The 16870-nt window shown below is 40.4% G+C and overlaps 1 protein-coding gene across 1 annotated transcript; it reads left to right on the plus strand.

Annotated features, from left to right (window-relative positions):
* The first annotated feature begins 3928 nt into the window (after positions 1-3928).
* On the plus strand, positions 3929-16313 carry trim8b (tripartite motif containing 8b). The gene is made up of 6 exons (XM_072667569.1): positions 3929-6279; positions 12026-12121; positions 12295-12528; positions 13850-13881; positions 13963-14078; positions 14195-16313. The coding sequence occupies exons 1-6, from the start codon at positions 5707-5709 to the stop codon at positions 14836-14838; spliced, it is 1695 nt and encodes a 564-aa protein (XP_072523670.1). The 5' UTR covers positions 3929-5706; the 3' UTR covers positions 14839-16313.
* Positions 16314-16870: the final 557 nt, after the last annotated feature.

Here is a 16870-nt window from a genome sequence, read left to right on the forward strand (position 1 = left end):
CTTTTCTGTGTAATTGTTTTGATGTTTCCTTTATTTATAGGTTGCCAATAGGAAATATACATGAGACAGAGACTGATGCAGTGTAGACCTAGCTTCTATTAAGTAGCTATAGGTGTGTTTAGTTAGTCGAGTAGATGTTGCAGTTGCAATAGAAGTGGCTGAGATTATCCTGTTACAGAGTTACATGTGATTGCCATTGCCAAATTGTCATGCTAACATAATTTAGCATTTCATAGAAGATTATAATACAAATTTAAAAGTCATGTATTGTTTTGTTATAATTATTGTATAATTTATTAATCAAATAATGACATTGCATTATGTGCTATAGTTTCTGTCCCTGTGAGCAACTGTTACTGAACTTTTAGCTTACCATTACACATAGCTACACATATTCTCTTAGTAAAATTACTGCTTTACACTAAGCTAAAAACACTAATTATTGTTTACTACCAAACAAAACATTTGAACTATTTTTTAAATTAAATATTCTGTGTATATTTGAAATTGTATAGTGTGATCATAGGCTATATGCATTTATACACTTATCACTTAGCTACGTTAGCAAAGTTAGCAGAGCCTACTAACTAAATGCCTCCATAGACATAGATTTCGTCACTGTCACTCAATCGAATCCTGTTTTCTCTTCTTCTGTAAAGTTGACAATTAGACATGTTTTTTGTGTTACCGGCCATATACACTATATGTCCAAATGTTTGTTGACACCCTTTTAATGAATGCATTCAACTACTTTATGTTGCACCCATTGCTGACACAGTCTGGGCCCTGTGGAGAAATGTTGAAAATCTCTGGTGCAGACAAACATGAACCCATTGGCATCTGGATCAGCTGTAACAGCATGATGGTTCTCATGGGAAGGCCAGCCAGGAGTGAGTTGCAGTTGCAGTAGGTCTCCTGGCTAAGAAAGGGACAGATCCTCCGAATGTTGTGGAGGATAAACCGGCCAGACCGACTTAGGTTTGCAATATGAGTTGAGAACGTTAACTGGTCATCCAGGATCACTCCAAGGCTTCTTGCACTTTCAGATAGAACTAGCAGGGAGTTCACGAAGTGGGATGGCAAGGTCATGGTTAGGCCCACTTATTCCAGGGATGAACAGTAGGTCAGCTTTGTCTGGATTGAGCTTTATGGGGTGCTGTCATCCATGAGGAAATGTCAGCCAGACATGCTGAGATGCGACTGGAGACCTGGATCTCTGAAGGTGGGAAGGAAAACATTAGTTGGGTGTCATCAGCATAACAGTGGTAAGAGAAGCCATGGGAGGTTATTACCTCACCAATGGAATGAGTGTAGCTGGAATGGAGAAAAGGGCCCAGCACCGAACCTTGCGGGACACCAGTAGAGAGTTTGCATGGAACAGATGTGGACCCTCTCCATATTACCGGGTAAGAGCGTCCCTCTAGATTTGATTTAAACCACTTCCACGCAGAGCCAGAGATGCCGAGGCTGGTGAGGACAGACAAAAAAAAGGATGTTGTGGTTAACTGTGTCAAAGGCTGCAGAGAGATCCAGGAGAATCAGAAACGATGACAGTTTGGCTGATCTTGCTGCCTGGAGTTTATCAGTGACTGCAATGAGAACAGCCTCTGTTGAGTGTGGCACACTGGTTGGGATCTTGAAGCTGGTTCTTGGTGAGAAAGAGAGACAGATGATTGTAGACTGCATGTTCAAGTAATACCGGTCAGAAGTTGGAGATCTTCAGGATCGGAAACCCCGGCAGTCTTGAATGCAGATGGAACATGGCCTGATGTCTAAGACCTGTTGTCGATGGAGGTGATGAATAGCAGAAGGTCTATTTAGCTCTGAGTAATGACTTTAACTGCATTTCATTTTGAGTAATAGCAATTGCTCATTGTCTTAAAAGGGCAACACCTTAAGGTCAGCACTATATGCAGTGGGGCTTATAAGTGACACACTGTGTGAATGTTTTTCACTCCACACTACATACTCAAAGTTTTATAGATGCATAGTCCGTGCACTTTAAAGCAGCCGGCACACCAACCAGCAAATCTGAAAGTAGTCAGCACATCATTAGGCACACTCTAAAGCAGTCGGCACACTATCCAGCACATTCTAATGCAGCTGGCACACCAACCAATACATCTTAAAGTAGCTGGCACACCAACCGGCACATCTTAACTTAGCCAGCACACCAATCAATACATCTTAAAGTAGTCAGCACACCATCCGGCAAATCTTAAAGAATGTGAGCTTGTTTTTACGCATGTCTTGGATTTAACCATTATATTTTAGACACTAAATAAGCTGTAAATTTAATACTGAACCAGATATATATCACTCTCTGAAATAAAAAATATTATTTTCAAATTGATAACGTTGCAAAGTCAACTTAAACATTTTCTTCTATATTATTTTGGAGCATTTTTGTTGGTCCATTCATCATGAAATCGTTGAAACTGATACAATGTAAAGAACTACTCCTAGATTCACATCTATGTCAAAAAGTGCAGCTGACGCCGTCTACAGCCAGTAAAGAGCGCGTGGGTCGTTAAGGTAGGGGAGTGATCTGCAGAAGTGTGTTTTAGGACACTATAACGTTATGAGAGCACTTTATAATTGTAGATTAATATCCCTTTTAAATCAAATTTAGTGGATTGGTTACGTGTGTGTCAAAAGGGCCTCATTACCCTGACTTAATCTGAGTCTTCTCCATGGCGTTTTTACGCGTCTGGTGCGTTTTTACGCACGATGCGCAAAACAAGGAACAAACTGAAGGACACTCAGATAAATGCTCCTTTCATCCCTCTGTGCTGTAACGTGTTGATAAACGTGTCGATTTACAGTTACCATTATCAGCATTTGAAGGGAGCTAATGATAATGATCATTAGCTGATGACTAATGATGCTGAGGAAAGATAATAATGTGATACATTCATTATATGACAGTTAATGATGTCAGTTTAAAAGCTTCCGTGTTATACAATTAGAATTCAACTTGAATGGTATTTTTGGGCACAGCTTTCACTAATGATTGTTTACTATTCCTGTAAGGCTGCTTTACGACAGTGTCAGTTGTAACGGCGCAATAAAAATACCTTATAATAAAGTGATCCAACCTCTGTGCTGGAGCCTGCACTGGCTGCTTAGGTTTTCAGCATATCTTCATACGACCACTAAACATACACGAGTTTCACCAATACACCTTAGTAATTTAGAGTAGCCTACGCCTGGCCAAATTCAAAATCTCAGCATCTACATCTCACTTCATAGCATTCATCACGTCATGGCTGCTTTAAGATGTGACAACAAGCAATACCCTGCAAGTGCATGCAGGGATCCAACCCTACCCAAGATTTGATTGCATTTAGACACAAGAGCATTAGTGAGGTCAGGTACTGATCTTGAATGATTTGTTCTGAATCAGAAACGTCATTTCACTGCATCCTAAATGTGCTTCATCACTCCAGAGAATGCAGCTCCACTGCTTTATGATCTTGGGCTTATGTGTGGTTGCTCCAGAGCAAGGGTGGGGAAGGGAGCACCAGAGCCCACACCTACCAAACTTGGCAATTAATTCAGGTAAAATCAGACTTAGAGACTTAATCACTACAAAACCTAAAGGACCCTGGACTCTGCTTTAGAGCACCCCATTTTATTGCCATATATATTCTGTGTGCTTTTCTGTACAGGTTATATAAACCGTTTTTAGCAATGGCTGCACCTTAGTAGATTTCGGGTGTAAATTTATTTCGATATACAGCGAATCTCTTACTTTGCTGCGTCTGTGATTGAATTAAAACGCCAGTCGAGAGGTTTTCACGTTTGAAGCCTCTCCATGCTCGCCCGTGTGGTTGCCCTTTTAAATGTAACTCCTCCCCTTCCTCTGTAAGCTCCTCCTCTTTGTGTGTCGACGCTGCGAGCAGTCACGTGACTGGCGGAGTGCTTATTGTAGGGAGGAGGGAGCGAGAGCGAGCTCGGTGTGTTCAAACTCAGTCCTGTGTCTGCATTCCTCCTCTCATCAAAGCCTGCCTGAAAAAAGAGAAGGAGGGAGTCATAAATTATAACATGGTCAGATAGGAGCGGTGTCGAAGAGCGATCCGCGGACGGACGGACGGACGGACGGACGGTCGGTCGGTCGGTCTCGGGAGTTCGGCTCGGCGGCTCGGCGGATCGGAGGAGAGGAGGAAAGCGCTCTGTGTTACAACCCCCATTTAATGGACTGTGGCAGAAAAACGCGAAACGCTTCGTTTGGCCACGGACGTTTTCTTTTTTCTCTTTTAAAGAGGAACGCAAGATGGCAGATGACAGGAGCGAGTAACAAGGACAGGACGGCGCCGTTCCCTTTAAAACGTGAAGGCTTGCCAGATATTCTGGATGCGTTTCGGAACCGGACACATTGCGATGCAGTTAGTTGTGCCCTGACTTCACATTTGTGGGGGGTTTGTGGCTTGTTACAAATTAAAGGACGTGCGGGGTTGTCTCCTCGCTGTAGGGGTATGATATCAAAGTGGGTTATAGCTTTTGAGACCACCAGCTAGCTAGACAAGGTCTACCTGATCCGCTCACCCAGTTTGGTGTAGATAACGTTAGCTGTAGCTTACAGGCGCCAGATTGACTTGGTTTGAGAAGCTTGTTTGTGGGCCGATTGATTTAAAAGGAAAAGTCAGATTTAGTTCGTTTGAGTGCTTATTGTTGTTTGTTTGTTTTTATCCTAATTCAGATGTTTGTAGCTAACGATCAACTCAGTGTGTGGCTTTAATGTCTTTGTTGTAATGATGGTTAGCTGAATAGTACGTTAGCACTAGCATCCTCCGTGTTATCTCTGATCAGCGAGCTACTTACGATTTTAGCAGGAGCTAGCAGACTGATCGGCGAGGTTTTTCAGTAAAATGAAAGTAAACCAAGCCACAGATTTTACTGGTAACAACGACACTGCCTTCATCGTCTCTGGTGTCAACGATAAAGGGCAGCACGGTCTGATATTAGTGTGCGTTAGACTGTGTTGTTGTGGATTAGCCCCCTGTTTGTGAACGAAGCGCTGGGGAAACGCTCCTTTTCTAATGCTAATGAGGTTCGAGTAAAGACGGAGAGATCGCACTATTAACATTACACTCACTCTACTTTAAAAAAAAAAACAACAAAAAAAAAAAAAGGGCCCATCGCCGTGCCTTCGCCTCCCGAGAGAGGAGCTGACAGATTGGGCACATCTTTCAGATTCAGATGGTCCGCAGATTAGTCCGCTTGTTAGCCATCGAGCACAACTTTAGTAGCTAGGAGCCAAACAGATGCCTGGATCGCCCGGAAAGAACAAGTCCGTCGTGTAACGTTTGGGCGTTTAAAGGTGCACTGATCGGTAATAAGGGACCCTTCTGACGGCTCTGGCACACAGGGATGGTCTAAAGTAGTGTGTGATTAAAATGTGGAGTCGAGTCTGCTGCATAGTCGCTAGCCGTGCTGCAGCCTCCAGCCTAGCAAACTTTACTGCGTGTGAGAGAGAGGCTGTGAAACAGCAGGCCCTGTGACTTCCCGTTGTACTTTTCATTCAGCAGCCCAGGAGGAACAGGATCTGACTGCATGGGGGTTTAGAGGAATCGTGGATTCTCGTTTGTGCGCTTTAAAATAAAAAAAAAAGAGGGAGAGGAAAGTTTCTGGTCTTTTGGTCTCACATGAGCCCTTGAATGAAGCTTTAGAGGTGAGGGGCGAAGAAACTCAGAAAAGGCCGAAATGGCAGACAACTGGAAGAACTGTCTGGAGGAGGAGCTCATATGTCCCATTTGTTTGCATGTGTTCTCCGAGCCGGTTCAGCTCCCGTGCAAGCACAACTTCTGCCGCGTGTGTATCAACGAGGCCTGGGCTAAAGAGGCGGGGATGGTCCGCTGCCCAGAGTGCAACCACGGATACAACCAGAAGCCCAGCCTGGAGAAGAACCACAAGCTGTCCAACATCGTGGAGAAGTTCAACGCGCTGAACGTGGAGAAGGCTCCGGCGGTGCTGCAGTGCGTGCTGTGCCGCCGAGGTCCTGCCCTGCCCGCCCAGAAGGTGTGCCTCAGGTGCAAGGCACCGTGCTGCCAGTCTCACGTCCAAACGCACCTCCAGCAGCCCTCTTCCAACGGAGGCCACCTGCTAGTGGACGCAGGGGACGTGCGGGCCTGGAGCTGCCCGCAGCACGACGACTACAGGCTGTACCACTGCGACACCGAGCAGGTGGCCGTGTGCCAGTACTGCTGCTTCTCCAGGTGCGCGGCCAGCCACGGCCATGCAGTCTGCGATGTGGAGGTCAGGCGTAATGACATCAGGGTAGGAGAACACACTGGCATTCATCATGATTTCTGATGTTGTTTTGCTCAGTATGGTGAAGGAGTGCATTTAATATTTAGTTTATATATATATATATATATATATAGTTCAAATTCTTTAAAGGGCTATTATTATTATTATTATTATTTAATAATAAAAAAAAAACAATAATTATAGTAAACAGAGTTTACCATTCCTTCACAACCTGCTGACTGGACGTTTGAGGGTTTTACTATTTTATACTATATATCTACTGTGCTATTTTGTTCATACTTAGAATTCAGATTTTAAAGGGCTATTATAATAATAATAATTATTATTAATATTATTTGTTGTTCATTTAAAACCCACCACCTCCTGACTTTAATGCCCTCTGTTGGGCCTCAACCAAAAAAGCAGCCTTGACTGAAACACTCCTTATAACTTTAGTGTTAATGTGCGGGGCCAAATTACTGAATGGACAGATAAATGCAAATATTAATTTAGCTTAATTATGTTAATTATGCTTTCTTTATTTAGTTAATTATGTTTTCTTATAAGTTGGTTTATATTTCATACGGGGAACAAATAATAATCTGTGTGTATGTGTGTATGTATATATATATATATATATGTGTGTGTGTGTGTATGTATGTGTGTGTGTGTATATATATATATATATATATATATATATATATATATATATATATATATATATATATATATATATATATAATTTTAGAAAAAATTGTTTACGTGATACAGACCCTTTTGGATCATCTTTCAGATATGGACTATGTTTACGCTTTCACTGTAAGGTGGATCCACAGGGCGCTGTGTCTGATTGTTAACGTGTGCTACTTGCACTATGTTGTGGTAATACAGGACATAACCGTTAAGCCCAGAGTGATGAAGCCGGTCTGAGCCAGTTAAGTTGAACACTAAAATGACCCTGTACTCCATTGGCTTCTTTGCAGTGTTTCCTTTCCCCCCATTTAGAGAAGAACAAGCTAGTAAGAATTGAAATGAAATTGGAATAAGAGTTCACTACTGCCTGAATTCACACGAGACTGAATCCACTTAGTGCTTTCATATTAAATGTATGAGATTTATTTGTGTGTGAATGTCTTTATCTTTCATGTACTTCCACCAAATTGCATTGGGCCATTTTAGAGCTTCACTTCCCAGCTCATCTGTCTGGAGAAAGAGTTTTATGAATGTTCCCAACTCTCCCTTCCCTTTACTTCCATCCGAGTGGTAAACAATTGGGTAGAGCTGTGAACAATACAGAAGCTCTCCTCTGAGCTTATCTCTCCAGCACAGGTGCATCCTTGCGTGGCATTTAGGGGAGGGCGTGGGGGCTGTGACTGAAGATTTAAATGAGGAGCCTTATTTTCTGTGGCACAGATGAAGGGAAAGGCCTGATTTGGATTTCAGTTGCTTTTAACAATCCCTGCATTTCTTTAGGCCTCGTTGCTATATAATGACCAGAGTTTTAATGTTTTGCTATACTCAGCTACAGCTTAAAATTTCCATATTTGGTGTCCATGCACATCAAAGGATTGGACAGCGAACAAACAGACCCATGTGAATAAGGATAATGTAAATGTATCTGTGTATTAAAAAAAATCCTGTTTTCTGGGCCTTTGGGGGAATACCAAAAATACTGTCTGGCAACTCCTAAATGTACTTGATTGGTTTCAGTTTTAGATGTTGACACTTCCCAGGTACTTCCTTGTATAATCTGCTGCTCAGCTATTTTTAGTCACTCAATCTATTAAGATGCTCTCATGGAAGTATCTTAACGTTTAAGGTTTTTTTCAACTGGTAATTTGCTTCAGTGGACGATACAGAGCTCAGTAAGTGTACTTGGAAATAAGGCTGAGGTCAGCAGATGTACCTGAAGGTGTGGGTCAAACCGCTGTGTTCACCCTGACCTTGATGGGATGTTGCCCCCAAACAGCAGTGGTTGTGAGCACCCTGCCCCCACTCCCCCTGAGAGGGGAACATCCCCGGATGGCAATACCATCGCTGCCATGCGGTATTAGGTTCCGCCCTCTAGGCTTCTGCCAGCAGCTCAAGCTCATCAGTCACTACAATTAGGTCATAGACTTGGATCCTGGATCCAAAGACAGTCTGTGTCTTTCCTGTGCTCCTGGTTGATTGCTAGACTCTGAGCGATGTAATATGGACTGTAGATATTTATAGGACATTTTGCAAATCCAAACTAATAAAATGGTTATTTTGTGCAGTTAAGGCTTTGATCTGGTACTGAGATACAGTATACATGAATGTTTGGTTGTTATTGTATTTTATCATTTGGTTTAAATAGCATATGTTTTACTTTGTAATCATTTTTACTATTTGTTAATAATATGTATGAACATCTCATGCTATTATTCATAAGATGGCATAATATAAAAGATAAAAATTGTGTTGACACATAGTGGTGGACATTTGTTCAGTTTATAACATCGTTATGAAACATCATTCCCCATTATTTGTACATATAAGGCAGAGGCCTAGATAACATTTTTATGGGTTTAATGGATAATTTAATCCATCAATTTAAAGGCATCAGAGCTTTCTATAAAACTGATGTGTGTTAATAAGACAAGACTGCCATATTCACCATTGGACTTTGAGATGGAATTTGGCCTCCGCCTTTAACCCATCTGTACAGTGAACACACTCATGCGCACACTGGTGATCAAATAGGCACAGTGACAGTGAGCACACGTGCCTGGTGTAAGCACACGTGCCCGGTGTGGCAAGGTGGAGTAGGTCTAAAAAGTAGGTCTCCACCTAAAAAGCCCATTTCACACCAGACACAGCTCACGTGGCACGCCTGAACGCTTCTGAGAGGCAAGCAGTTTCTGTTTTTCTTGTGAAAAGTATACCAACCACCAGTTTGTGTATAGATTAAATAAACTTTATTTAAGCTGCTGTGATCAGTTGCCTTGTTTAGACCTACAGTTTTATACTTTATGTAAAGCTTTATTTTGTCAAAATAAAATAATTTGAGATGCTCAATTCAGCTTTTTGGAGGAAAATTAATTGTTGAACAAAATAATCGCTAGAGTAATCAATAGAAAAATAGTCATTGGTGGCAGCCATAAACTTTATGTAAACTACATTTAAGCATAGCTTAAAGCCTCATTGTTGCTAATGTTTTGATGTTGTGTACTAGCTGTTTTGTAAAAAAAATGTTAGGTGGCAAATTGCTTAATTGTGTGCAATTGAAATGAAAAACTTTCTTTTTTAAGCTAGGTGTATGTTGATGTTTATTAGCCTAGATTGTGCATTCATCAAGCATACATCATGTACAATACTGCAAATACTGCGTTGTGTACAGTTTTTATCTATTACCTGCTAGACTGCCACATAAGGCATGTGTCATAAATAGACCCAAAGCTAATTTTTGTGCAGTGTCAAAGGCTCCATTGGCTAATATTGGAGAGTATTGCTTGTGGTGTGCCAGATCTGGTGTTTATATGTTGCAGTATTTTGGGAAAATAACAATAACTTCAGCTTCCTTTTCTTCCTTTTCATTCCCCTGTATGTTTTGACATTCCTGTACAAAAAGTTTTACTTGAGTAAAAGTAGTTGTCCCCGACTTCTGCTTAAGTATAAGTTGTAGTAAAAATGACTTGCTTTTAAATATACCTAACTAAATACTTAATTATTAAAAGTAAGCCCGCTGTAAATTATTAGTGTTATGTTGTTATGGTGAGTGATTTATTTTTCTTTCTTTCCCTTTTGTACTTTCGTGAACACTCAACGAGAAATGTTTAGAACTGATATGTGATGTTTTTGACCTAATAGAAGCTACTTGGGAATGTTGCTTTATAACAGTTTTGTAAATTTACTTCAAGGTCTGCCATCATCACTTGTGTCTGTACAGTGGCATTTACTTTTTACGTTGGTCATCTTGCCATACTAATGACATAAATTGTTCATTAACACTCATGCATGCTTTATAATGGTGTTATGCAATGCTTATACATGTTATAATGTAAGTAGCCCTCAAAAAACTAAATATTTAAACTAATAATAAAATACTACTCACTTTAATATGGAACTTGATATTTAGAATAGGTTTTACCTATTCTAAAGTAAACATTTGATGTCTAGACATTATGTAATATTCTCTCTTACTAGTGTTACTTTTTCCATCGAGTTGAGGTTTAGTCTAATACTCAGTTGGCTGTTTATTCATTATGCCAAGTACACTGTCCTTGTGTACCTATTTGTTGTGTAAAAACAGTTTCTCAAAAAGAAGGCAAATCATTGTTGATGATTGATGTAGTTCATTTAGTGCTGAGGGCAGAGTCCTCCGTTATCAGTAGTGCTCACATTGCATGATTGAAAACCATCACTCCACAGCCCATCACTCTGTGCTGACAGTGTTTGCCCTGCGCTGGTAGTTGTGCTGTGTTCTGGTTCTCTGTTTTCTCAGATGTATAAAGCTGCATTTCAGTGCTCTTTCTGTGCAGGTGTGTGTAGAAAGCCTGCAGTGAGTATTATAATGATTGGAGCTGGTGAAACTCCACTGCAGCTCTTCTTTGTTCATGTTAAAAGGGATCCCAATGTGATTAATCTACGCAAAGGGAGCCATATGACATTGATGTTGAGCTTTCTAAAGACATTGGTTTTGTCCACTGTTTGTGTGTAATTCCAATATTCAAGCATAAAGATCATTAAAATTTGACCAGATTCAGAGGGCCAGGAAGTGCCACCCTGCTGGAACCCAAGATCCATGTCATTGGGTGGTCTGTGTGAATGCTATCTACTCGGTCATGTGGAACAGAGAAATGCGCGGTGTCGTCCAGATAGCTTGTGAAGACCTCACTTTGGGAGTTGGCTAAATTTGGTGAAGCCAAAATAAAATAAAAAAAAATCCCTGATTCATGTGATCATGTTAGTGACTTAGACCCTGACTTTGTCAAGAGCTTTAAAGCATCAGTTGTGGTGGAGGTTTGTACTGGAAGCATTTTTTATCTGCCAGCCAGCTTGCATTCATTACAGAGATTTGCTCCAGTATACACACTGTGAGGGTCACAGCGATTTGTCTCTCTGACACGGAGGCCGACAAAGACAAAATGGGGAGCGATAGTGTGAAATGAAAGTGTTTCTTTTCGTTCTTTCTGGTCCTCTTTCCCGCTTTCTATAGTTCCTTTTCTTCTTACCCTCGCCTCCCTGTTACTCTCCTCCTGAATACACAGAAATTAAAAAACAGCTTTGTTGCCATGACAGCCTTCTCCTTTGTGACTGCCTCTTGCATCAAGCATTCGGTTAATTAAAACTAATTTGTTTTTTTCCAGTTACCACTGAACTTCTGGCAAGCGGTGCAAGCCATTTGTTGATTGTGTTTCTCCTTTGTTTGGGACTGAATATGAACAGGAAAATAATTGAAATTCCTCTTCAGGCTGTCATGTCTTGGGTGGGTGGGTGGGGGGGTGTTGGGAAAACTGTATTCATTGAACAGAGTGGAGAGGATGTAAAATTAGTTCTGTTTCGTAAGAACAAACACATTTTCATAGCAGTTTCAATCCACACAATTGAATTAAATAGACTGGTACATTTTATATGTGTATGTATATATATATATATATATATATAGGCAATACCTAGAGACAGATGTTTGTCACATTGAGTCTGAGCTTAAAACACAAGATTGTCAGCGAATCTTTTCTTTGAGGGTCTCATAAAACGTGTTCTATTGCATGGCATGACCGTGTTGTTGCCTTTATTTCTGCTTCTTTAGCAAACGCTGATGAAGCAGCAGGACCGGATTGAGGACCGGGTTCAGGACATAGAGGAGCAGCTCTACAAGCTAGAGTCAGACAAGTGTCTCATAGAGGTATGCTTTGTATGTTCTGTTCAGATGCTTTCTTGATGTTCCTTTGGTTCATTGGTTTATGGTGGAAACTGGATTATCGGTTGAAAGAAACTAAGCATCACAGTCAATCGCAGATATATATATATTTTTGGCAACATAGAATATATTGCTACATTGCATCTTTGACTCTTCAGGACAAAGTGCAGCGTCTGAAGGAGGAAGTGCAGCTACAGTATCAGAAGATGCAGCAGCTCCTGGAGGAGGACCTGGGCAAGACCTTGGAGGTGCTTGACCAGGCCCACTCCAAATTCTGTCAAGAGAACTCCTCACAGGCTTTGCAGCTTAACCAGAAACGGCAGGAGGCCAAGAAACTACTCAGCTCCATACAGATGGTCTTCGATAAGGCAGAGGATATCAAATTCATGAGGGTGAGACAATTTGTTCTATTTTGAAAGTGTATTGATAATTATCTGATACAGTTAGTGATGTTATGAAGGGTTAAGTGTCTTATTTTAGTGTCAGATTCATATTAAAAAGTACACACTGTTTAATTAATGTATTTCATTATCTTGTCTGCAGTATGGGAGATCAGGACCCCAAGTAACACATGTTGTTAAACTGGTTTAAGTTGAACATGCTTTGGGCTTCTGTTTACATCCCCAAAGCAACAGCATTAGTGAATTTTGAAATCAGTTGTGCAGATATAAAAATGTTCTACTTTTAAATCTTTACAGATGAGTTGTGCGTGTGAGTCACAGAAATTCCCTCCTATATTATTGTACCCACCCTGTTGATGCTAGTAATATAGCACCACGTAGCAACATAGCTATGCCAGACTCAAGTCAGACAGCCTCCGCTCAGCAGGGTTGGTTGTAAATGCTGTGTTATAACTTTAGAGGCCATGAGCAGTTAATATACTGGAAATTTAAATGCACAGGTTTATCATCACATGCCATAATTCTTTTGTAAATATATATATATATATATATATATATATATATATATATATATATATATATATATATATATATATATATATATATATATATATTTTTTTTTTTTTTTTTTTTTTTTTTTTTTTTTTTTTTTTTTGCTCTGATATCAGTTCTCTTGCTGAAATACTTAAAGGATTATTTAACAACAAAAATGATCCTCCAGAATCTCTGTTTCACCAACTGTGTTACACATACAAGGAATTTTTCTTGGTGAGCACAAAACAGTTATTACATCTAACAAGCACACAGACAGTAAACAAGTATTATATTATAAGAGAAAAGTGCACTTAACAATAAATAGAATAAATCAAGTAAATAAATAAATTAAATACAAAAAAATTACTCCTGTAGTAGAAATGTTTCACTTGGACTGGGGGGGGGGGTATTCCATACAATGGGAAGTTGTTAAATAGCATTTCTGTGGTATGTCATTTGTATCCTGGCACACAACAGAAGCTATTGTACTTCTGCTAGGAAAAATGCTACCACTGCAAAAGGGAATAGTTTGGTTCTGCAGTGGCTTTAACAGAATCACCTGGGTATTCACATAGACATTTCTTTAGAAATTCCAGAGTTTTAGACCATCACAAATTAACTTTGGCACCATACCAACATTCTTTAATCATGCCAACTCCAACTATTCTTTTCAAATGCTCATGTTGTAACGTGAACAGGTTAAGCATTTCTGTTCCTGGAGGTTGTTGCAGTCTAAGCACTGGAACTCTAAATTCTGTTTTTTTTTATATTCTTTTAGAATACAAAATCTGTGAAGATATTAATGGACAGGTGAGTGTACAGTTCATTAAATACAATATTCCATTATGCTTAGAAGTCACCTAGTTTAACAGAGCGTTGTGTTTCTTACAGGTCTCAGTCTTGTGTTGGCAGTACCTTACAACCTTACAAAGTGGGCAGCCTCAATTCTAAGCTATTTCTCTCTGAAGTCTCAAAGAGAGAGAAAAACCTTTGCAAAATGCTTGAAGGTAGATATGAAATAATAAAACTCCCTGCATGTGTTTTATGTGTTAATTATTTAAAATCTGCTTGTTTCATGTTCTCCTCTAACACTCCTTTCTTCCTTCTACCTTTTTCATGTCAGCTCCTTTTAGTGCCCCTGCAAACTTTTTCCAGACTATTCCAGCATACCTGTGCGCGGAAAAGCGCAGGCACTCCATGGCTTTCCCTGATGGTGGAGGGAGCAGCAGGGCAGGCTCTAGCTTCATGGAGTCTTCCACCTCTTCAGCCCCTGCTGCTAAGCAACCATGCCTGGGTCTGGCTCCAGGCGCTGCCCCCGGCGAGGGTCAGTCCTCACAGCAGGCTCTGGGGGCTTGTGCATCGGCCCAGCATGTGGGAAGCAGCAGCGCTGCCACCGGATCTCAGTCCATCCACCATTCTGGGTCTGTGTTTCCTCACTCTCATTATCCCAACAGCAGCAGCTCTCAGCTGCCCCAGTACGGAGGACGGAAGATTCTAATGTGTACGGTAGATAACTGCTACTGCTCAGGGGTGCCTTCAGTGTCTAACCACAGGGGGCACCCACCCTACCCTCGATCGGGAACCTTCCCTTGGCCGGTAAGCTCTCAAGAGTACTCCCACCCACCTCTCTCCTCTGCTCCTGCCATGTCTCAGTCCCTCCAGAGCCTGTCCATGCGCGACTGGATCGACGCCTCACAATCGCACAGGCACCCTGACTTCTACGGCCTCTATGGGCAGTCTTCCACCAAACATTACGTCACCAGTTAACCCATGCTATAGTGACTGCTCTCAGTCACAAGACGGGCTGTGTGGTTGTTTTTCTTTCTGTCGGGGAATGTCTTGAACTGAGTGAGTGAGAAATTTTGTACATAAGTCGGGTCAATCATTTAACATTACTTAGGTATAAACAGTATAAATCTTAAAGCAGTGGAAGAGAAGTAAATGTTACAAACCGAAGCGTAACTTTGCACATTATCTAGGAGTTAATGATGTTCCATCAACTTCTACAACAGGAAAATGCTGAACATTTGCAGGACCGCCAGAGACAAAGAATGCTCTGGTCATTGGTTATCCTTCAGTGTCATTGCACTTTCTTTGCGAATTCCAGACCGTTTAAAATAACAAAAGGTAGTTCTACTGTATTCAAGTCAACAGTCGGCTCTTAATGACATATACTGTCAACAGAAATTCCATTCTTACTACTCGATTAAATATATCCTACTATATTTCGTTTGACTTACTTCACCTTTTATTTGCTAAGAGGATCCTTGTTAGAGCAACATATTTTTATGTTCGCTGGATATATTTGTGCTTTATTTAGGCAGAGGTTGGACTACCCTCTTTGTTTTCATTGTTTGTTTTTTTTTTCTTTTCTTTTCTTAAGAGAAACCTATATTATTTGCTATGGGGACAACAGGTTGGGTTCATTGTATTTGTAATAGGTAATTTTGTAGTTTTTAATGGACAAGAAAGGAAATTTTAATGATGCAATATTATTTTCATTACTGGCATTGTTCATTTGTGTGTACTTCCCTACTGAGAGTGGACTCTCCATGGAATACCCTACTTGGGGCAGCTGTAATTTCCAGGCCTTGACCAGCTGTCTCCAGCATGGTTCCACCCGAACAGCCCTGCCTCATTCCCTGCAAAATCCACACAAAGTGCTTCTATAACCTTCTATATAGTGAAACTTGGAATGTATTTGGTTTCACATTTTCTATAATTACGCACATCATTACTTGTTGTTTTAGACGAAATTGATGTTTTGAACATCTTTTGGGTTGCGGATGGAAATGCAGAATGCACTCTAAAGGTGGAAATCCTGTGTCCTGAATCCTGAGTCTTGTCAGCAGTTGCTTTTTCAGGTTCATGTTATTTTGGGCACCAAGCAAACAAGTATCTGGCTCCTTGTTTTTTTTTTTTTTTTGGTTGTTTTTTTTGTTTTTTTTTATGATTGCATGTGGGAACAAGTTTCTGAGCACTTGTAGTAAAATAATGAAACTGCAAGAAATGTTAAACAACTTACGAAACAGGGAATGATTTTTTTATTTATTTGAAATTAACATCTGCAGTAATGATGAGCACTGACCAAGGAGTTTCTAGAGGTGAAACCAAGAAACTGATTATAATCTGCTTTCCCCCCTTCCTCCTCTTTCTTTATGTTTTTGTAAATATTTTGTGAAACTAAAACAAGAGTTGTAATTTGGAAAGATCTTTGTTCCAAATAAATAATGATTTCAAACAACAAATGCTTAAAAATTTGCTTTATTTACTATTTTACCTCACTGGATTACACCAAAGATTGAGTAATTTCCACAACTTGTTCACTAAAGGAGTATGAAGTTTAATAGATCATTGAGATTCTGACTTGCGTTCAGTATGCAGATGTTGTGATGGGTATTTTTGAAAGCGGCATATGAATTTGAAAGTGACACCTATTTTCCACAAGTTAACCCAGTTCCCTGGGGTCATAATGTAATGACTGTGACATGTTTTGGTCAAAATACCATGATAATTTACCAACAGCACCCTTTTCCACTTGTCTTCCCCACACAAACTATTTTTAATAACATCTCTCCTAGGCTACAGGAATTCCTATGCTTTTAAGGTTATTCTCATTTGTCTAGCTGGTGTTTACTTCACCTTGAGTTCACTTCTTCTTTTTTCTTCTTCTTCTCAAGCTCCAGTGCCACATACACTCATACACTCGCTCTGTAGTCGACTGTAGCTGCCTATCCTTAGTTTTCCAGCATGATACAGTTCATGTTCATTTTCTGCTGTCTGCAGTCAAAGGTTTTTT

Source organism: Salminus brasiliensis, chromosome 22, assembly GCF_030463535.1.
Source record: "Salminus brasiliensis chromosome 22, fSalBra1.hap2, whole genome shotgun sequence".
NCBI classification, from domain to species: domain Eukaryota; kingdom Metazoa; phylum Chordata; class Actinopteri; order Characiformes; family Bryconidae; genus Salminus; species Salminus brasiliensis.